Here is a 22,683-nt window from a genome sequence, read left to right as displayed (position 1 = left end):
GCGGGGAAGGAGAGGGGATGGTGGAGAGAGGTGAGAGAGCTGGAGAGGGGGTGGGAGGTGGAGGGGAGGAGAGATGAGCCCTACCAGGATGGGGGGGTTTAACATACCTTGTTTGCTTGTTGGCAGGTTTGAGTTATTGACTAAAACTGCAGGATGATTTGAGATTCGCTCTTAATGTTCAATAATAAAATAATCCACCGTGTGAATCCGGTTTGTGTGGTTTCTGATCTTCAAACCTCGCGTACAGCCGGGCCTGACCTCCAATTATAGTTTTTAGTTTAGTGATGGAACATGCAGCACGGATACAGGCCCTTCGGCCCACCGTGTCCACGCCGACCTTCGATCACCCGTTCACACTAGTTCTATGTTATTCCACTTTCTCATCCACTCCCTACACACTGGGGACAATTTACAGGGGGCCAACTTACCCACAAACCCTCACAATTTTGGGATGTGGGAGGAAACCGGAGCACCCGGAGGAAACCCACATGGTCACAGGGAGAACGTGTAAACTCCACACAGACAGCATCGGATGACACAGTCGCTGCCTTACAGCACCAGAGACCCGGGTTAGATCCTGACTACGGGTGCTGTCTGTACGGAGTTTGGATGTTCTCCCTGTGACCGCGTGGGTTTTCTCCGGGTGCTCTGGTTTCCTGCCACACTCCAAAGACGTGCGGGTTTGTAGTTAATTTGGCTTCAGTAAAATGATAAATTGCCTCTAGTGTGTAGGATAGTGCTAGTGTACAGGGATTGCTGTTTGGCATGGACTTGTTTAGCCGAAGGGCCTGTTCCCGCGCTGTGTTACTAAATCCGTGGTCAGGATGGAACCTGGGTCTCTGGTGCGGTGTGGCAGCGGCTCTACAACCAGGCGCCAAGTGTCAGACGCCCCTCCTCATCCTGGCCCCTTTACCGTGAGCCCACACCACCATCTCCCAGACTGTCTCCCATCTCATCATCTCTGGCCAATTCATCAGTACATAAGTCAAGATCATCACACAAACCAACCTCCCTTCCATCGACTCTTCAGGTGGCTTGGCTTCAGATATCTGGGGCTGGGCTGGGGTGCGTTTCACATGTTTGGGTTGGGGAGAGGGTTGTATTGTCCGTGCTGGCGTGAGGTTGGGGTTCAGAGTTCCTGCTCTTGGTTCCAGTCGGCACAGGTTACCATGGTCCGGGCTAGCTGGTTGGGGGTTTGGATTGGCTGTCGGGGCGGTTTGGTTTCAAGTTGGCCGTTATTGGCTTGGGTTTGGGCATGCTGAGGATTGGGTTCTGATTGGCTGTGATGGTCAGGTACAAAGTGCCCAGGATTGGGATTGGTTACGCGTCGCAGGTCAGGGTTCGGATTGGTTGTGTTCTAGTTGAACCGTTGGCTTTGGATTGGCCGAGGTTGTGTCGGATTGTGGACCAATCCCAGGGGTCGTGGGAAGCAGCTGATTCTCCCCTGTTGAAGCTGGTTGGACGAGGCTGCAGAAAGGCTGACCTCTGATTGGCTGCAGCAAGGCTTACCTCTGATTGGCTGCAGCAAGACTGACCTCTGATTGGCTGCAGCAAGGCTGGGCTCTGATTGGCTGCAACAAGGCTGGGCTCTGATTGGCTACAGCAAGGCTGGTCTCTGATTGGCTGCAGCAAGGCTGGGCTCTGATTGGCCAAGATGGAAACCAAGGAGACCTCTGCTTTTTTAATGTCGTTAAAACTTTGAGATCTGGATCCGGTACAGGATCAGTTTAACTTTGCATAGTGTTCAGCATGGTCATTGTGGGCCGAAGGGCCCGTTTCTGTGCTGTACAGTTCTATGTTTTATGTAGATATTGGAACCCCTTCCTCCCATCCCCAGAACCGCACCGTTCAGGAAATAATTCTCTGTTTGCTTTGTTAGAGATATTTTATTGTCTTATGGGGGTTGGGGAGGAAATGGGGGAGAGGAGGGACAGAGCGAGGGGGAGAGGGAGGGGGAGGGGAGACGGGCAGCTGGCAGCCCATCCTCGGCCCGAATGCACGAAGGGTCGAGGTGAGGCTGCTGTCTCGGTCCAGATCCGTGGCCGTGGCCGCTTTTAGACCTGGACGTCACGTGGCTGCTCTCTTCCCCCCTGCTCCCTCACCCTCCCTATAGACAGAGAGAGGGGGGGGGGTGAGGTATGTCCCAGTCAATCTGTTCCTCATCAGCCCCCCTGTGTGTAGGGGGGAGGGAGGAAAGGGTGGAGGGAGGGGTTTGTGCGGTTGAGTGGGCTGGAATGAGGGGGGGGGGAGGGGGAAAGAGAGGGTATGGGAGGGAGGGCCGGGGTCTTAAGGGGGAGGTGGGAAGGGAGAGGGGGAGGGGTTCAATGAGGTGGAGTGGGCTGGAAGGGGTGGGGAGAGCGGGGTTTGACGGCAGAGCAGGCTGGAAAGGGAGGGGTGGGAGGAGGAAGTGAATTTAAACAGACCAGGAGGGAGAGGTGGAGGACAGGAGAGATGGGTGGGGGAAATGGAGGGGGTGGGGGGGGGTGGAGAAGAGGGGCCAGGATGAAGGGGATTGGGGTGAAGGGAGGGGGACAGGAAATAAGGGGGGGGGGAGGTGGGGAGTGGGGAGGAATGGGGTGTCGGGGAGAGGGGAGGAGGTGAGTGGAGAGAGAGAAGGCAGTGAGATGAGGGAGGAGAGGAAAGAATGGAGGCAGTGAGACGGGTGAAGAGGGGGAAGGATGGAGAGGGGTGGATGGGTTGTGGAGATGGATGGATGGAGAGGGAGGAGAGAGGGGTGGATGGGGGGAGGGGAGGCCTGGGCGAAAGCGAGCGGTGATGATGGTCACAGACTGGGGGATGGGGGACATGTTTAGCTAATGGTATGTTGCGTGCGCAGAGACCGCATGTAACGCATGACGCCCTCCCGCACTGCGGGCACGGGCATCCGCGGATGCCAGCGCTGCACGGGCCGCCCATCAGGACCCACCAGGAACTTCTCAAAGTTCCACTTGATGTCGGAGATTTTCAGGGTCTGCCAGAAAAGTCGGTCCATGTTCCCAAAGTTATCCCCCACTGGAGGGCAGGCTCCCTGTGTGTAGATAGAGTGAGAGAGAGAGAGAGAGAGAGAGATAATTAGAGGGCGCAGCAACTCAATGGGTTGACCAACATAACTGCATAGATCATAGGAGCAGAATTAGGCCATTCGGCCCATCGAGTGTACTCCACAATTCAATCACGGCTGATCTATCTTTCCCTCTCAACCCCATTCTCCTGCCTTCTCCCCATAAGCCCTGACACCCAAACTAATCAAGAACCTGTCAAACTCCGCCCCAAAAAGACCTAATTGACTTGACCTCCGCTGCCATCTGTGGCAATGAATTCCACAGATTCACCACCCTCTGGCTAAATTCGCCCTCATCTATTTTCTAAAGGTACCCACTTTTATTCTGAGGCTGTGCCCTCTGGTCCTAGACTCTCCCACTAGTGGAAATGGGAGAGAAAGCTCGAAGAGGGTAGAGGCAGGACAAAGTATGGCGGGTTATACAGGCGGGGAGGGGGGGTTTGATAGGCATATGGTTGGAACAAAGGTCAGAAGGTTAAGATCACAACGTGTGAGACAGGTGGATTACTGTGATGTGATGTTATCGCATTACAGAGCTTCCTCATTACATAGAAAATAGGTGCAGGACGAACCCATTCGGCCCTTCGAGCCAGCACCGCCATTCATTGTGATCATGGCTGATCGTCCCCCATCAATAACCCATGCCTGCCTTCTCCCCATATCCCTTGACTCCACTAGCCCCTAGAGCTCTATCTAACTCTTAAATCCCTCCAGTGATTTGGCCTCCACTGTGGCATGGAATTCCAGAAAATTTACAACTCTCTGGGTGAAAAAGTTTTTTCTCACCTCAGTCTTAAATGTCCCCTTTATTCTAAGACTGTGGCCCCTGGTTCTGGACTCGCCCAATATTGGGAACATTTTTCCTGCATCTAGCTTGTCCAGTCCTTTTATAATTTTATATGTTTCTACAAGATACCCTCTCATCCTTCTAAACTCCAGTGAATACAAGCCTAGTCTTTTCAGTCTTTCCTCATATGACAGTCCCACCATCCCAGGGATCAATCTCGTGAACCTACGCTGCACTGCCTCAATCACAAGGATGTCCTTCCTCAAATTAGGAGACCAAATCTGTGCACAATACTCCAGATGTGGTCTCACCAGAGCCCTATACAACTGCAGAAGAACCTCTTTACTCCTACACTGAAATCCTCTTGTTATGAAGGCCAACTTTCTTCACTGCCTGCTGTACCTGTAAGCCAACTTTCTGTGACTGGTGTACAAGGATGCCCAGGTCTCGCTGCACCTACCCCTTACCTAACCTAACCCCATTGAAATAATAATCTGCCCCCTTGTTTTTGCCGCCGAAGTGGATAACCTCACATTTATCTATATTATACTGCATCTGCCACGCATCTGCCCACTCACTCAACCTGTCCAGGTCACTCTGCAACCTCCTAACATCCTCTTCACAGTTCACACTGCCACCCAGCTTTGTGTCATCCGCAAACTTGCTAGTGTTGCTCCTAATTCCCTCTTCCAAATCATTAATATATATGGTAAACAGTTGCGGCCCCAACACCGAGCCTTGCGGCACTCCACTCGCCACTGCCTGCCATTCTGAAAAGGACCCGTTCACTCCTACTCTTTGCTTCCGATCTGCCAACCAATTTTCTATCCGTGTCAACACCCTACCCCCAATACCATGTGCTCTAATTTTAGTCACCAGTCTCCCATGCGGGAACTTATCAAAGGCTTTCTGAAAGTCTAGATACACTACATCCACTGGCACCCCTTCATCCATTTTACTTGTCACATCCTCATAAAATGCCAGAAGATTAGTCAAGCATGATTTCCCTTTCATAAATCCATGTTGACTTGGACTAATCCTTTTACTGCTATCCAAATGCCCCATTATTACCTCTTTAATAATTGACTCCAGCATCTTTCTGCGGTGTGGACCTTCCCTTCCCTTCTCCAGCCTTCCGCTCCAGCCCAAACAACTCCTATTTCTTTTCTGCTTAGATGCTGTCTGACCCGCTGAGTTACTCCAGCATTTTGTGTCTACCTTCCCCTCCCCTTGTCTTTCCCCGCGGTATGGCACCCGCTGGTGACGACGACTCCCGCGGCATTCCCTCAGCAGGCGCCCCCGCCCACAGTCTGGTGCCGTTCCCCGCCCGCCTGGCCCCGGGGTCCCACTCACCTTCAGGTACGTGAACAGCCCTTGCTCCTTCTCTCCGTTCACGTCCCCCTTCTGGAACAGCTGGAAGTTCGGCACGTAGCCCTTCCCCGGACGCACGTATCTACGGGCAAGGAACGGGGACCAGCTCAAAACAAACGCAACGGCGCAGCGCCTCGCCACTCACCCCCGCATCCCGCAGCAGGTAAAGCCGCTGCCTCACAGCGCCGGGTTCAATCCTGACTACGGGTGCTGTATGTATGGAGTTTGCACGTTCTCCCTGTGACCGCGTGGGTTTTCTCAGGGTGCACCGGTTCCCTCCCACACGCCAAAGACGTGCGGGCTTGCAGGTCAATTGGTAAATTGTCCCTAGTGTGTGGGATAGAACTTGGTTTGTAGGTTGATAAGACACGGAGTGCTGGAGTGACTCAGCGGGTCAGGCAGCATCTCTGCAGAACATGGATGGGTGACTTTTTGTATTTCCAGTCCAAAGAAGGGTCCCGACCCGAAGGTCACCCATTCTTTTTCTCCAGAGATGCTGCCTAAACTAGTATCTGCAGTTCTTTATTTCTGCAGGTTTGTAGGTTAATTGGCCCTCTGTAAATTGCCGTTCGTGTGTAGGGAGTTTATGAGAATGTGGGATAACATAGAACTAGTGTGAAGGTAGACACAAAATGCTGGGGTAACTCAGCGGGACAGGCAACATCTCTGGATTGAAGGAATGGGTGACATTTCGGGTCGAGACCCTTCTTCGGACTGAGTGAGGGGTCTCGACCCGAAACGTCACCCATGCCTTCTATTCAGAGATGCCGCCTGGCCCGCTGAGTTACTCCAGAATTTAGTGTCCATCTTCGGTTTAAACCAACAGCTGCAGTTCCTACCTACACATTGAACTAGTGTGAACAGGTGACCGCTGGTCGGCATGGGCTGAGGGGCCCGTTTCCAAGCTGAACTAAACAAAAGGATTACCAATGTTGGTGATGGGGGACAGAATTAAATAGGTGCCTTGGGTTGTCTTGAGTGTGAAGTGCAGAGTGTAACATCTCCCCAGTGTTGGATGTTGGTTCAGAGTTTAGAATGCTTTAGATTTAGATTTAGTTTATTGTCACGTGTACGCGGAAAGACCCTTCATGATTACAATCGAGCCGCCCACAGTGTTTAGATATAGGATAAAGGAATAACGTTTAGTGCTTGAAGATAGATGGCCCAATGTTCTCCAATGAGGTAGACGGGAGGTCGGGACCGCTCTGTAGTTGGTGGGAGGACAATCTGCCCCCCTCTCTGCCAGTGTTCGCTGGGGTTATCCGCCCCCGCCCCCTCTGTGCCAGTTCCTCGGTGGGTTGGGGCTGAGGTCCTCACTCACTTTAACAAGGGGAAGATTTCCAGGTTGGTGCCGGGCTCCTGTTTCCCGAACTGGTTGCAGGGGAAAGCGAGAATTGTGAAGCCATAAGATCGGAGGTCGGTGTGCAGTGCATTCAATTCTGTGGAGAGAACAAACACGTTGATCGTGAGAACGGAGCAGAGAAGGAGACTTGCGGAGAACATGGAACAGTACAGTACAGGAACAGGCCCTTCGGCCCACAATGTCCGTGCCGAACATGACGCCAAGTTAAACTAATCTCCTCCGCCTGCACGTGACCCGTATCCCTCCCTTCCCTGCATATCCATGTGCCCAACGAAAAGCCTCTTGAACAGAGGGTGGTGAATCTGTGGAGCTCAATTGCCACAGACGGCTGTGGAGGCCAAGTCATTGGGTATTGTTATGGTAGAGATTGACAGAGTCTTGATTAGTGAGGGGCGTTAAAGGTTATGGAAAGAAATGAAATGGAAATGAAACGCCTTTATTTGTCTTTGTAAGCACTGCATACAACAACATTGTTGCTGCCACTCCATTGGTGCATAATATACAAACATAAAAACACAGGACACAATTAAAAACAATGTTAAAAACTAGGTATTAAAATAAGTAATCAGTACTGTACATGGTGATAGTAAAATGCAAGGTGGGTAGCAGCATTGAAGAGTGCAGCATGAATAATACTCAGTGTGTTTTCATACTGAGTGTGAAGATTGCTTTGGGGTAGAAACTGTGTCTGAGTCTGGAGGTGCGTGTTTTGGCTGACCTGTAACGCCTGCCAGAGGGCAACAGTTCAAAAAGGTGGTAACCGGGGTGTGTGGGGTCTTTGATGATGTTAGTGGCTCTGCTGAGGTAGCGCGAGGTGGCAACATCCTCCAGAGAGGGCAGTGGGGAGCCGGTGATTCTCTCTGCTGTTTTCATGGCCGTCTGAAGGCGACCGCACCCCCCTTTTTTTCCCCATAAGAAAAAAGTCACCAAAAAAAAAATTTGAGAAAAATAAAATAAAAAATATATAAATTGGAAAAAAAACTTTGGAAACGGCCAGGCGGGAGTGACTGAATCTGAACCCAACGCTGTAACCCCACAACACAGACGCCGCTGCGGTGGAGCCTGCTCCCCTCGCCTCCGGGACCCGCCGCCAGGACCCAAGCCACCCCCGCTGAGCCCATGCCACCCCCGCTGGGCCCACGCCACCCCCGCTGGGCGCACGCCACACCCGCTGGGCGCACGCAACCCCCTCTGGGCGCACCCCACCCCCGCTGGCCGCATGCCACCCCCGCTGGGCCCACACCACCCCCGCTGGGTCCACGCCACCCCCGCTGGGCGCACGCAACCCCCTCTGGGCGCACCCCACCCCCGCTGGCCGCATGCCACCCCCGCTGGGCCTACGCCACCCCAGCTGGGCCCACGCCACCCCCGCTGGGCCCACGCCACCCCCGCTGGGCCCACGCCACCCCCGCTGGCCGCATGCCACCCCTGCTGGGCCTACGCCACCCCCGCTGGTCCCACGCCACCCCTGCTGACCTCCGCTGGGTCCACGCCACCCTCGCTGACCCCCGCTGGGCCCACGCCACCCCGGCTGGGCTCACGCCACCCCTGCTGGGTTCACGCCACCCTCGCTGACCCATGCTGGGCCCACGCTGACCCCCGCTGGATCCACGCCACCCTCGCTGACCCCGCTGGGCCCACGCCACCCCCGCTGACCCTCCCTGGGCCCACGCCACCCCCGCTGGGCCCACGCCACCCCTGCTGACCCCTGCTGGGTCCACGCCACCCTCGCTGACCCCCGCTGTGCCCACGCCACCCCGCTGGCCGCATGCCACCCCCGCTGGGCCTACGCCACCCCCGCTGGGCCCACACCACCCCTGCTGGGTCCACGCCACCGTCGCTGACCCCCGCTGGGTCCACTCAACCCTCGCTGACCTCCGCTGGGCCCACGCCACCCTCCTTGACCCCCGCTGGGCCCACGCCACTCTCGCTGACCCCGCTGGGCCCTCGCCACCCCCCTTTGTGCCACCCCCCTTTGTGCCACCCCCCTTTTTGGAAAGCTTCGTACGGGCCTGGTTTTTACCACTCTGGAGCATCAGAAGGAAGGAGAATGGGGTTAAGAGGGAATGACAGATCAGCAGTGATTCAATGGCCGTGTAGAATCAATGGGCCCAATGGCCTAACTCTGCTCCAATGACATTGTACCTGCCGCCACCACCACCCCTGGTTCCAGGTATTTACCACCCACTGTGCGAAATAAACTTGCCCTGCACATCTCCATTAAACTTAGCCCCTCCCACCTTAAAGCTGTGCCCTCTAGTGTTGGATGTTTTCACCCTGGAGTGGAACTACTAATCTACACTAGCTCTTACTGTCTGCCTCTAATAATTTTAGATAATTCTATCACACGTTTCCTCAGCCTCCGCATTCCAGAGAAAACAATCCCAGTCTGTCCCTGTTCATCTCCTCGTTCACCTTTGCCCAGCATACACGACTGTAGTTCTGTGCTCTTCAACCTGGGCAATACTGCCCACTAGTGGACGATTTAAACTTTCAGGCGGGCAGCAGAATAATTACATGCTGTATTAAAAGCATCCAAAATATACTAACTCAAATCTGTGGGAGAATGTGTGTGAAAAGAAAAAGTTACTATCACTTTAGCGAAAAGTATTTGAATTATGCATTTTAAACTTTTATGCTGCATTAATTTTGAACCATGTAAAATATTGTAACGTTTAACCACTACCAAACCCCCCGGGAGTCGGAGCGGAGCCAGGCTGGAGCCGGTGCCGGTGCCGAGCCCCCTCCGCGCCAGCAGCGAGTCCGGCCAGACACCTCCGGCCGCCTCCAGGTGGGGACGGCCCAGCGGCGGAGCCAGAGACCCACGCCCGCTCCGGGGCTGTCGGTGGTCCTGTGGGGCGACGCTGCTTTTCCGCACTGGCTGTGGGCCAACCGACAGCCACCGGAGCAACAGGACAGCGGATCCCTCCTGCAGACACCCGCCCAATAAAAGCCCCTCTCCCCTTCCCAAGTCCCTGCCTCATCTCTCCTGCCATCTATCCCGTTGACCACCGCTCCTTTGTGGGGGCCAGAGCTGAGGGGGCCAAACGACAGCCACTAGAAAAGGCGAGAGGCACAGCGGACGGTCACCAGAGGCCGGGGTCGCTCTGTGACCTGTGAAGATGCCGAGGGATTCGGGTCCCACTCACTGTGGGGGAGGGCAGGTGTGATTCTCCACAGACCCGGAGCCCCGGCCTCAGTCAGTGCAGCAACGGGAATCGATGAGCAGCAGTTCCCGCTATGGAGCGGCAGTGGACCAGTGGAGAAGGGAGAACTAGTGTCGCTAACTCCATTAGCAATTCAACAGTAGTTGCAGGGTGGGAGACCCTGTTCGATCCAATGTTTATCTCCAGTGACTTGTGCATGCGCAGTCGGAATACCGAACTCGCTTATACGGGTATTGAATATACATACAACAAGATTGTGCCAAAACGTTTTCATTCAACGTGGCACGATATTGGTTCATCTGGGCACATGTAGATATGCAGGGATTTGGGTACTTGGGAGATGGCAAGTGGGCGTTTGTGAGAATGGGCTGATTACATCACTTTGCAAGCTGCTGGACCTGGCTCCACTAAGTCTAGAACTTTGCAGAAGTTTCAGGAAGCTTCTGCACCTGTGACCCACTGGTTGCCACTAAGTCTGGGCTTTTACAGGAGCTCCAGAACATTGACGCTTATTGCATGCTTGTCATTGGTCCAGAAGGGTGGCCGGCACCTTGAAGTTTCTTATTGCCCGAAAGATGTTTCTACTTTGTTTCTGTGTCTCCCCAGCGTCACCCGTGATTGGTTGCCTTCAATGGTATGTTTCTCTATGTCGGGGGTCGGCAACCTACAGCCCCCGGGCCGAATGTGGCCCGTAACCCGAAATCATCCGGCCCGCAGGTGTATTCTTTTTTTCCCGTAATTATCCGGCCCGCAGACTTCTGTCATCTTCAGTACCTCCCGAGGCCGCGGTGCCCAGGCGCAGTGACGCAAGGAGGCCTGCACTGGCGGATCCGCAGAGCAGCGCCGATCGCAGAGCTCTGACTGTACCGCGCACGGCCGCGCACCTTCTGTGTCTGGGCTTCACTGCCGGGATCGGGGATGTAAATAGGCCGGGTACGAGTATAGGGGGGTTGCACGCAAGGTCACGGGGTCATAGGGCTTGACGCACGGAGCCGCTCAATCCATCTGGAGGACATCCGTAACTTCCGGTATATGTTATTAATGCAAGAAACGCGTACTTTCCTACCTGTTAAAAACCGCCAAAATGTTGAATTTTTGCGCTGTAAAAAATTGTGGAAGTCGGGGTAAGCGTGAGAGACATGTACCCAACTTCAGAATTCCAAAAGTGAAGCAAAATGAAGGTAAAGAGAAGCGAGAACTGAAGGGACAACAGCAGCTAAAGTGCTGTGATATCGGAATTGAAAATATTGGGAATGATCGCGTTTGCTCACTGCATTTCATCAACAGTAAGGCATTATTTGTGGTTTTTCTTGATTCCTTTGGTATCTAAAAAGTCTCAGAAGTGATAAATCTAGCTGTAAATTTTGCTTCAGAGGCGTTTTCTTTTTGTATGTAAAAAACCACTTGAGAACCATGTGTGATTTTAAAATTTTACAGACAGATTTATCACTTCTGAAACTTTTTAGATGCCAAAGGAATCGAGAAAAAACACAAATCCAACCTTAGTTGATGAAATGCACTGAGCAAACGGCCAATGTTTGCCAAGCACTCGGGTTGTTGTCCCTTCAGCTCTCGCTTCTATCTACCGTCATTTCTCCTGACTTTAGGAATTCTGAAGTAGGCTAAATGTCTCTCACGCTTATCCCGATTTCCATAATTATTTACAGCTCAACAATTGATAATTTCGGCGGGTTTTAACGGGCCCGCTACGCTGGAAACAATGGTAAGTGCTTACCTGCAGTTCACCGCGTGTACTCCACTTGGCGTAGCGTAGCAACAGTACGGGTCATGAGTCGTGACCCGACTGCCGTGAAACCTCCCTATTTGAGCCACCGCCTTCAGGACAGAGCCAAGGCAATGGTCCGTAGGTGTGAGATGTTTGTGAGCGCCCATAACTAGGGGGCCAGTGCTCCGGGTGTCGTCCTCGAAGGGGCGGAATCTATGTGAACACGTGATTTGTTGCCTGCTATCCGGGGCAGGATGAGGGCGGGATCCATGTGTACACGTGATAGATGTGGCCCGCCATCTGCTCACAGACATGCGTCCTGGCCCCAATGCAGAATAAGGTTGCCCAACCCTGCTCTATGCACTAGGATGTTTCTAAGATGTTTGTTGCTATATTTGAAAATGTTTCTACTTTGTTGCTACGTATGAAACTATTTGCAGGTACTGTTATATGATTGGGCGAAGAATTGTCACTCTATGTATCTTCTCTCCAGTGGTTGCCCTCCCCCTGTGTTGTCACCAAACAGAGAAACTCTGAAAATGACTGAAAGAAGAGACCTTCACTTGTTTCTTACGAAAATCGAACCAGATATCCAACATTTAGTTTCTACGCATTAGGCTCAAGGATCTCATTAAATTAAAGGTAATTTCAATTAATTTTATTGTTTTATGCTGGGTATCTAACTTTTTTTTTCCAATTTAAATATTAGTGGGCGGTAAGGACATTTTACCCTCACGAAAGTTACAAAAGTAGGCACTAAGTATTAAAAGGTTGAAGAGCACTGGTTTAGTTTATTGTCACGTGTATCGAAGTACAGTGAAAAGCTTTTGTTTGGTGCTATCCAGTCAGCAGTAAGACTATACAAGATTACAATTGAGCCGTCCACAGTGTACAGATGAAGGATAAAGGGAATAACGTTTAGTGTGAGATAAAGTCCTATTAAAGATAGTCCGAGTGTCTCCAATGAGGTAGATGGTAAGTCAGGATTTAGTTGGTCGCTCTCTAGTTGGTGATAGGGTGATTCAGTTGCCTGATAACAGCTGGGAAGAAACTGTCCCTGAATCTGGAGGTGTGCGTTTTCAGACTTCTGTACCTCTTGCCTGATGGGAGAGGGGAGAAGAGGGAGTGACCGGGGTGAGACTGGTCCTTGATTATGCTGGTGGCCTTGCCGAGGCAGCGTGAAGTGTAGATGGAGTCAATGGAAGGGAGGTTGGTTTGTGTGATGGTCTGGGCTGCGTCCACAACTCTGGTGTTTGTTGTGGCCTTGGATGGAGCTGTTCCCAAACCAAGCTGTTGTGATACATCCTGATTGAAATGCTTTCTACGGAGCATCTGTCGAAGTTGGTGAGGGTTGCTGGGGACTTCTGTTCACTGTTCCTAACGAATGATCATCTATGTTGATTGCTGTGCTCACTAAACATATTGGCAGTGGGCAAGTCTAAAGCCTGAAAGCTCCTTACCGACGTATTGGCTGGTGAGTCCTCAGAAGGAAGCCACGTTGAGGATCAGCACGGTCATGCCCCTGTACTCGCGCAATGGGATGTATCTGCTCCCGTCTATGGCCATTGCCCCATAGTCATAGATGGAGCCCGAGGCTGAGGAGTTACAGTAAGCTGTCTGCTGGAAGACAAAAACAAGGATGGTTGTTAGCACCCCGCCCGTGCTTGCCCTCTCCACACTGCCCGTCAATGGTAGAGTCAATACAGCACGGAAACAGGCCCTTCGGCCCAAGGTCAAGTAACTCTCACCACTGAGGGAGCTCCCAATGTCACGGATGATACGGATGTGCCGAGGGATCAACGTCATAGAGACATACAGCACGGAAACAGGCCCTTCGTCCCAACTTGCCCACGCCGAGCAACATGCCCCATCTACACTAGTCCCACCTGACTGCGTTTGGCCCATATATCCCTCTAAACTTGTCCCATCCATGTTCCTGTTCACATGTTTCCTAAACACTGCAATAGTACCTGCCTCAACTATCGCTCCAGCCACTTGTACCATACATCACCTACTAGTTATGTACAACAAGTTACCCCCCAGATTCCTAGTAAATCTTTCCCCCCCCTCACCCTAAACCTATGTCCTCTGGGTCTCAATTTCCCCTACTCTGGGCAAGACTGCATTCACCCTATCTATTCCTCTCATGATTTTGTACACCTATAATAAGATCATCCTCCTGCGCTCCAAGGAATAGTCCTCGCCTGCCCAACCTCTCCCTGTAGCTCAGACCCTCGATTCCTGGCAACATCCTCGTAAATCTTCTCTCTTCTTTCCCATCTTTCAGCATCTTTGTTGAAAGTGAGTGAGGGAGAGGGAACGAGCTTTGCTCGGCAGTTGACATGCGGAGAGTGTTTGCTTTGCTGATAAAGCTGAATTGATCATTAAACCATTCGTAGAGGCTGGGACCAGGAGGGGACCTGGGATGAAGCCAGAGGTGAGCTGGTCAACGTGGCAGAGTGTAATTCAGCAAACTCCATGGCGCGGCGGCACAGCGGGTAAAGCCGCTGCCAGAGACCCGAGTTCCATCCTGACCTTGGCGGGTGGCGGTGTGGGGGGGGGAGGGTGTGTGTGTGGGGGGGGGGAGGGTGTGTGTGTGGGGGGGGGGGGGGTGTGTGTGTGGGTGGGTGTGTGGGGGTGTGCGCGTGTGGGGTGTGCGTGTGGGGTGTGCGTGCGTGTGGGGTGTGCGCGTGTGTATGTTCCCCCAATGACTCCTCAGAGTGCTCTGTTTTTTTCCCCACAACCCAATGTCGTGAGGGTTTGTAAATTGTCCATAGTGTTTAGGTTAGTGCTAGTGTACGGAGTGATCGCTGATTGATGCCGGAAGTGCTAAAGTAATAGTGATACAGTGTGGAAACAGGCCCTTCAGCCCAACATGCCCACACTGGCCAACATGTCCCAGCTGCACTAGTCCCACCTGCCCGCATTTGGTCCATATCCCTCCAAACCTGCCCTATCCATGTACCTGTCTAACTGTTTCTTAAATTTGGGATAGTCCCAGCCTCAACTACCTCCTCTGGCAGCTAGTTCCATACACCCACCACCCATTGTGTGAAAATGTTGCCCCTCAGATTCTTATTAAATCTTTTCCCCTTCACCTTAAAGCTATGTCCTCTGGTCCTCGATTCACCTACTCTGGGCAAGAGACTGTGGCCAATCTATTCCTCTCATGATTTTATATACCTCCATAAGATTACCTATCATCCTCTTGTGCTCCATGGAATAGAGACCCGGCCTACTCCACCTCTCCCTGTAGCTCACACCCTCTAGTCCTGGCAACATCCTCATAAATCTTTTCTGTACCCTTTCCAGCTTGACAATATTTTTCCTGTATGATGGTGCCCAGAACTGAACACAATACTCTGAGTGCGGTCTCACCAATGTCCTATACAACTGCAATATGACCTCCCAACATCTATACTCAATACCCTGACAGATGAAGGCCAATGTGCCAAAAGCCTTTTTGACCACCTTATCTACCTGCGACTCCACCTTCAACGAACCAAGCACCTGTGCTCCTCGATCCCTCTGCTCTACAACACCACCCAGAGGCCGACCATTCACTGTGTAGGTCCTGCCCTTGTTAAACTTCCCAAAATACAAGGCCTCACATTTACCTGCAATAAATTCCATCAACTATTCCTCAGCCCACCTGGCCAATTGATCCAGATCCTGTTGCAATCTTTCACAACCATCTTCACTATCTGCAAAACCACCCACTTTTGTATCATCCGCAAACGTAATCTTGCCCTGTACGTTCTCATCCAAATCATAAAGTCATATAAAGTACTAATGTAAGAAGTAATAAAGTAACGTTCTAAAGTAGTAATGTAAAGTAGTAAAATACAGTAAAGTGAGTGGTAAAGTACTGAGAGTGAAAGTAAGTGAGGGAGAGGGAACAAGCGTTGCTCGGCAGTTGACATGCAGAGAGTGTTTGCTTAGCTGATAAAGCTGAATTGATCATTAAACCATTAGCAGAGGCTGGGACCAGAAGGTCCCCTGTGCAGCTCTTACTGATCGTGGGTCAGATAGTTTCCACACTACTTCCTTCCCGCCACCGTGTTTGACGTGGGACGAAGCCAGAGCTGAGCTGGTCAACGTGGCAGAGTGTAATTCAGCAAACTCCATGGCGCGGCGGCACAGCGGGTAAAGCCACTGCCAGAGACCCGTGTTCCATCCTGACCTGGGCGGGTGGGGGTTTGTGTCAGTGTGGGTGGGTGTGGAGATTGTACATTCTCCCAATGATTGCGTGGATTTCCTCTGGGTGTTCTGGTTTCTTCCCACATCCCAATGACGGGAGGGTTTGTAAATCGTTCCTAGTGTGTGGGATAGTGCTAGTGTACGGCGTAATTGCTGGTTGGTGCGGACTCTGGGCCAAAAAGGCCTGGTTCCATGCTGTATCTCTAAAGTGTTTTCTCTGGGTGCTCCACTATCCTCCCACGATGTTCCCCAGAGATGCTGCCTGACCCGCTGAGTTACTCCAACACTTTGTGCCATTTTTTTTGTCAACCAGCATCTGCAGTTCCGCGTTTCTACTAACCTCAGTAATTATGATCTTGCGTGGAATGTTTTTTTGATCTTGTACACCTCTATAAGATCACCCCTCACCCTTCTGTGCTCCAAGGAAAAAGTCCTAGCCTGCCCAAACTCTCCCTGTAGCCCAGACCCTCGAGTCACGGCAACATCCTCAAAGCTTCTCTGAAATCTTTCCAGTTTAATGGTACCTCTCCTGGAGCAGGGTGACCAAAGCTGAACACCATATTCCAAATGTGGCCTCACCAACATCTAGCACAATTGTGACATAACATCCCAATTTCCATGCTCAATAGACACAAAATGCTGGAGTAACTCAGCGGGATAGGAAGCATCCCTGGAGAGAAGGAACGGGTGATGTTTAGGATCAAAATCCTTCTTTGTCGAGGCATTGAATTCGAGGCATTCGTCTCTTTAATGACTTCCACTTTCCGAGCTCCCACGCCGTCATCTTATAAAACCACAGCCTTCTATACACAGACAGACAGACAGACAGACAGACAGAGAAAAGAAATAAAAGCGAAAAAGAAAGAAGGAAAAAGGAAAGGAAGAAAATGAAGAAAAGAGAAAAGAGAGATGTCTAAGAAACATTTGGACAGGTACATGGATAGGACAGGTTTAGAGGGATATGGGCCAACCACAGGCAGGATGGACTAGTGTAGCTGGGGCATGTTGGCCGGTGTGGACAAGTTGGGCCGAAGGGCGTTTCCACACTGTATCACTCAATGACACGGGGGGGGGGGGCGCTGCAATGGTGGCATCCCTGTCAGCAGCACGTTAGTTATTTTCAACTTTTTTATTTTTTTTAGTATGTTTTAAAGTATGTTTTTAATGTTTCTTTGTGTGTTTTGTGTGGGTGGTGGTGTGGCGGGGTGAGGGGGAAACTGTTTTGGTCGCCTCCTCCAAGGAGAGGCGACTTTTTCCAGGTCGCCTCCCCCGTGGCCTAACAGCGAGGATCGCGCGGCCTATCCCGGAGACGAGCCCGGGGCTCGGGCGGCGGGTGCAGCGTGTGCTGTCAGCACGGAGCGGGCGAGCCCTCACTGGGGCTCGCTGGAGGGGAGCGCTCCGTTTCGTTGGCCCGCAGCAGCCGGCAGCCTGAAGCCGCGGTCTGCACAGCTCCAGCTGGCGCGGCGTCTACAGCCCGGGATCCCTCGGGGGGGACCCGGGGTAAGAAGAAGCTTCCACCGCCGGCCCGCGGTCGTCTTCTACCGCGGGCGCGGTATGGACTTAACATCACCCCTGGAGGGGAGCTTCGACCGCCGGCCTTGCGGTCTGCGGTGCTTCTGGCTGTGGCGTGGAGGGAACTTTAAATCTTCGGCCTACACCAACTTAAAGCCGCGGTCTCCGGTGGGGAAGAGCCGACTCTGGACTTACCTGGACTCGTACCTTGTCCTTACCATCTGGACACCCGCAGCAGCGGCTGCCAAGGGTTGAGGTCCCGACCACGGGGGAAAATGGAGGAGGACCGGCCAAATTGTGTGGCTTCCACCACAGTGATGAATGCTGTGGTGGATGTTTATGTTAAATTTTTATTGTGTTTTTGTGTGTGCTCTTTATCATTGTATCGCTGCTGACATATCCATTTCACTTGCACTTTTTGTGCAATGTGACAAATAAACCATATTGTATTGTATTGTATAACTCTCTGACACTGGGAGACGGAGAATGGAGAGAGAAGACAAAAGTGAGGGGAGGGAAGAAAGTAAGGTGAGAAAGAGAGAGCGAAGAGGCGCACACTGTACAGAATGCTTCTGCACATTCTGCACCTCCTTGCCTTCGTCTTCCGTCTGGACACAGCTTGGCGGTCCGTGTTACCACCTGAAGGCGGGGGCGGTCCCCAGTGGAGGTCTCTCTACAAGGGAGTCTTCCCCCTTTACATTGGGGACCTGGGGTGGAGAGTGTTGCACAGAGCGGTGGCGTGTAATAAACCTTTGAGTCACCTGTGCTTTCTGTGGCGAGGAAGAGACCGTGTTCCACGCGTATATGGAGTGTGTGAGGTTGCTGCCCCTGTACCAATATCTGAAGGGGCTGATCCTCAGGTTCTGGTTGCATTTTTGCATTTTAGTCCCACGATCCTGGTGTTTGGACACAAGGCAGGGAGTGGGGAGAGTCGATCGATCGGGGGGGGGGGGGGACCTCCCTGTCGGTTTGCTCCTGGGCCTGGCCAAGATGGCCAAGATGGCCCAGGCAGCAGGTGGTCGATGGTCATGCCAGAGTCGGCTACCTGCCCCTCTTCCGGGCCTACGTCCGTGATCGCGTGTCCCTGGAGAGGAAACAAGCGGTGTCCACGGGGACACTGGAGGCCTTCCGTGAACGCTGGTCGCCGCGTAGGATCGAGAGCATTGTAAATAATGACTGCATCATTGTACTATAATGATTGCTTGATGTATTGTAACCTTTGAATGTGTTTTTGATGTATTATGCATTTTGCTGAATAAAGTCCTTGGGGGGGGGGGAAGCAAGGAGAAAGATTGAGAGAGAAGGTAAAACGAAAGGAAAAGAATACAGAGACAATATGAAGGAAAGGGAAAGAAAGAAAAGGTAACGGACAGAGAATGAAACAAAGAGAAGGTGAAAAGAAAAAGAGAGAATTGGGATGGGAGAGAATGTGTGCACGGGACTGTGTGTAGATTTACGATGACAGGCAGGATCACAGGGTCATGATTAGAGGTGAGCCAGGGGGAGTTAATGATTGAAGCAGCTTTTAACGGTGCTAGCTGTTTTTGTGTACTTGTTATATCGTGGTGGAGTTGCCAATGTCTTGCAAGCCCGTTTCCCACTCCCTGGTACATCGCCCTGAAACACAGACTGGGACAAGGTCTGTGTTGATAAAGTGGGCAAATCACATAGATCTGGTGCAGGCGATACAAATAGCAACATGTTGGAGGGCACCTGATCTACTTGCCTTCGAAGATAAGACACAAAGCGGGTCAGGCAGCATCTCGAAAACATGGATAGGTGCCGTTACGGGTCAAAACCCTTCTTTGTCGAGGCATTGGGTATAAGAGTCAGGAGATCATATTGCAGCCTGCATAGGACTCTGTAAACACTGACACACTCCCCGGGACCCCCCCTCACCTGTATCCACCGATTACCTGCCCCTTCTGCAATCAGTCTGAAGAGGTTTCCTGACCTGAAACGTCACCTACCCTTGTTCCCCCAGAGATGCTGCCTGGCCCGCTGAGTTACTCCAGCACTTTGAGTCTTTTTTTCTATTCTTCATTACTGATTATCCTGTCCGCTCTCAATCATTGCCACAGGAGTTGAACAATTCGATCATGTCAAGCTTATGATTGCCATCAATATCCTGGGCTAACTTGAAAAACGTTTTTCGAATAAATACTGATTAACCTAGAAACGCACAAAGTGCTGGAGTAACTCAGCGGGTCAGGCAGCATCTCTGGAGAACGTGGATAGATGCCGTTTCGGGTCACTTGGTGTTGGGAACAGGGGTTTGAAGAAGGGTGACCCATCAATGTTCAGGATATGTGCAGGGCAAGTTTTACATAGGGTGGTGGGGGCCTGTAACATGCTGCCAGGGATGGTGGTGGACACAGATATGATAATCGATAGGCACATGAATATGCTGCCTGACCCGCTGAGTTACTCCAGCACTTTGTGTGTCCTTTTGTGTATTTGACTTACAAAGTCCACGCCGACCATCGATCACCCGTGCACTAGTTCTACCTGACACGCTAGGGACAATTAACCTACCAACCCGCAACTCTTAGAGGCAGAAAGTGTTAGAGTAACTCAGCTGGTCGGACAGCACCTCTGGAGGAAAAGGATGGTTTAGTTTAGCGATACAGCACGGAAACAGGCCCTTCGGCCCGTCGAGTCCGCACTGACCAGCGACCCACCCACACACCAGCACTATCCTACACACGAGGGACAATTTACAATTTTTATCAAAGTCAATTAACCTACAAACCTGTACGTCTTTAGAGTGTGGGAGGAAACCGGAGCGCCCGGAGAAAAACCACGCAGTCACAAGGGAGAACGTACGAACTCCATACAGACAGCACCTGTCGTAGTCAGGATTGAACCAAGGTCTCTGGCGCTGTGAGGCAGCAGCTCTACCACTGTGCCATGTTTCTTACCTGACTGGTTGCATTGTGAATCCAGGCCAGCAGCAACGATAACAGGACCCATTCCTTGCTTGTGTCCTTCATTGTGGAATCAGAGACACCATGCCCCAGCCCAGTCGTGTCTGCTTACACAAGAGGCTGCGAGGATTGAACAAACATCCTCCTGGATAAATAGAGACAGAGAGAAGGGGCAGGACTGCAGGCAGCCAATCAATGGCAGAAGGGTAGACATTAGCTCTGATCCAGCACAACAGTGTAACCCTTTCAGTTCATCAAACAAGTGAAGGGAAATGCTGGAGTAACTCAGCGGGTCAGGCAGCAGCATCTGTGGAGAAAAGGGATCGTTTTTGGGTCAGGACCCTTCTTCAGACCGAGAGTCAGGGGAGAGGGGAAACTAGAGGTATGAAAAGGTACAGATCAAATCGGAACCGGCAACGATGACCAAAGAGCCCACAATGGTCTACTGTTGGTTGTGGAAGAGGTGATAACGAAGAGATACGAACAGTGAAACTAGCAGGATAGCTAGGGTGTGGGAGGGGCGGAGAGAGAGAGAGAGAGAGAGGGGGATGCAAGGATTACTTGAAATTAGCGAAAGCAATGTCCATACCGAAGATAGACACAAAAAGCTGGAGTAACTCAGCGGGACAGGGAGCATCGCTGGAGAAAAGGAATGGGTGACGTTTCGGGTCGAGACGTTCTTTGTCTATCTTCGGTTTAATCCAGCATCGGCAGTTCCTGCTTACACACTTAATATTCATACTGTTGGGTTGTACCTCAAAGATTGAATGATTCAATGCTACTTAATTGACTCATGTACTCGTGTATAGTGAAATGTTTCGGTTTGCATACAGATCATACAGCTGACATCACCTTGGCAGTACACCAGGTGCCACGTTTTTGGCGCTGATATAGGTGCATAAAGTCCATCAAACTGTTTTATCTTCTGCTTGAACCAGGCCTGTAGCTGCACGCGGCAGCAAGCGCCCCCACCCCCCCGCCAGGACCACCTTCGTTCACGGCGCTGACACACTCTCTGGGACCCCCTGTATACACCCACCCACACACACACACACACACCCCGGGACCCCCTGTATACACACACACACACACACACACACACACACACACACACACACACACACACACACACACACACACACACACACACACACACACACACACACCCCCCCCCCCCCCCCCCCCCCGGGACCCCCTGTAAATACTGACACGCTCCCCACGACCCTCTGTAAACACTAAACTAACACACTCGCCGGGACCCCCTATGATTACTGATATCTTGCCTCTGAAGCTAGCGGGTAGAGCTGCTGCCTCACAGCACCAGATACCTGGGTTAGATCCTGACCTGACCTGTGCTGCCTGTGTGTGTGGAGTTTGCACGTTGTGACCGTGTGGATTTCCTCCAGGTGCTCCGGTTTCTCCCCCATTGTAAAGACGTGTAGGTTTATAGGTCAATTGGCCCTCTGTAACTTGCCCACGGTGTGCAGGAAGTGGGATAATATAGAACTAGTGTGAATGGGGTGATTGATGGTCGCCACGGCCTTGATGGGCCGAAGGGCCTGTTTCCCCGCTGCATCGCTAAACTAAAACTAAATACCAGGTTTCTCTGCTGCGGTTCCCCATCCCCCATGCTGTTCTATTTCCTTCTGACTTTTAATTTTCCCCTAATCGCTCCCATTAACATCCTCCTTTGTCATCAGATTCCAGAACCTTCTGCCTTGATGTTCCTGCTTATTCAAAACACAAAGTGCTGAAGTAACTCAGCGGGTCAAGCGGCATCGTAGAGGAAATAGACAGATGACATTTCCTGAGACCAACAGTCCTAGGAGCAGAAATAGGCCATTCGGCCCATCGAGTCTACTCCGTCATTCAATCATGGCTGATCTATCTTTTTCTCTCAACCCCATTCTCCTGCCTTCTCTCCGTAACCTTTGACACACTTACTAATCAAGAACCTATCAATCTTTGCTTTAAAAATACCCAAAGACTTGGCCTCCACAGACATCTGTGGCTATGAATTCCACAGATTCACCACCCTCTGGCTAAAGAAATTCCTCCTCATCTCCTTTCTAAAGGTACGTCCTTGTATTATGAGGCTGTGCCACTCTCCCACTAGTGGAAATATCTATTTCAGTATCCACTCGTTCCACACTATTGTATCACCAACCAGAGAGTGGTCCTGACCTCCAATCTACCTCAATGGAGACCTACAGACTATCTTTAATTGGACTTCCCTGGGCTTTATCTCACACTGAACGCAATTCCCTTTATCCTGTATCTGTACGCTGTGGACGGCTTGATTGTAATTTCCGCTGACTGGATAGCACAGAACAAAAAGCTTTTCACTGCACCTTGGTACACGTGACAATAATAAACTAAACTGAACTAAACTAAACTGAAAAGCTTTTGTTTGTCTGCTATCCAGTCAAAGCAGACAATACATGATGGCAATCCAACCGTCCACATTGTACAGATACAGGATAAAGGGAATAACATTTAGTGCAAGATAAAGTCAAATTAAAGATAGTCCGAGATTCTACAATGAGGTAGATGGAAAATCAGGATCACT

The 22,683-nt window shown here is 51.6% G+C and overlaps 2 protein-coding genes across 2 annotated transcripts in view; one reads left to right on the top strand and one right to left on the bottom strand.

Annotated features, from left to right (window-relative positions):
- tnip1 (TNFAIP3 interacting protein 1) overlaps nucleotides 1-1,489 on the top strand; it is a 32,413-nt gene extending 30,924 nt beyond the window's left edge. Inside the window, exon 14 of the mRNA XM_033029508.1 lies at nucleotides 1,294-1,489. Coding sequence (XP_032885399.1) covers nucleotides 1,294-1,489 — 196 coding nt within the window. The remainder of the gene's footprint in view (nucleotides 1-1,293) is intronic.
- Nucleotides 1,490-2,646: 1,157 nt separating this feature from the next.
- On the bottom strand, nucleotides 2,647-20,273 carry gpx3 (glutathione peroxidase 3). Its single transcript, XM_033029755.1, has 5 exons — nucleotides 20,109-20,273; nucleotides 12,936-13,092; nucleotides 6,541-6,658; nucleotides 5,202-5,301; nucleotides 2,647-3,028 (listed from the first exon to the last, which is right to left on the bottom strand). The coding sequence occupies exons 1-5, from the start codon at nucleotides 20,178-20,180 to the stop codon at nucleotides 2,810-2,812; spliced, it is 666 nt and encodes a 221-aa protein (XP_032885646.1). The 5' UTR covers nucleotides 20,181-20,273; the 3' UTR covers nucleotides 2,647-2,809.
- Nucleotides 20,274-22,683: the final 2,410 nt, after the last annotated feature.

Source organism: Amblyraja radiata, chromosome 11 (genome assembly GCF_010909765.2).
Source record: "Amblyraja radiata isolate CabotCenter1 chromosome 11, sAmbRad1.1.pri, whole genome shotgun sequence".
Lineage (NCBI taxonomy): Eukaryota > Metazoa > Chordata > Chondrichthyes > Rajiformes > Rajidae > Amblyraja > Amblyraja radiata.
Note: the sequence above shows the minus strand (reverse complement) of the source record. Positions and strands in the feature narration are given on the sequence as shown.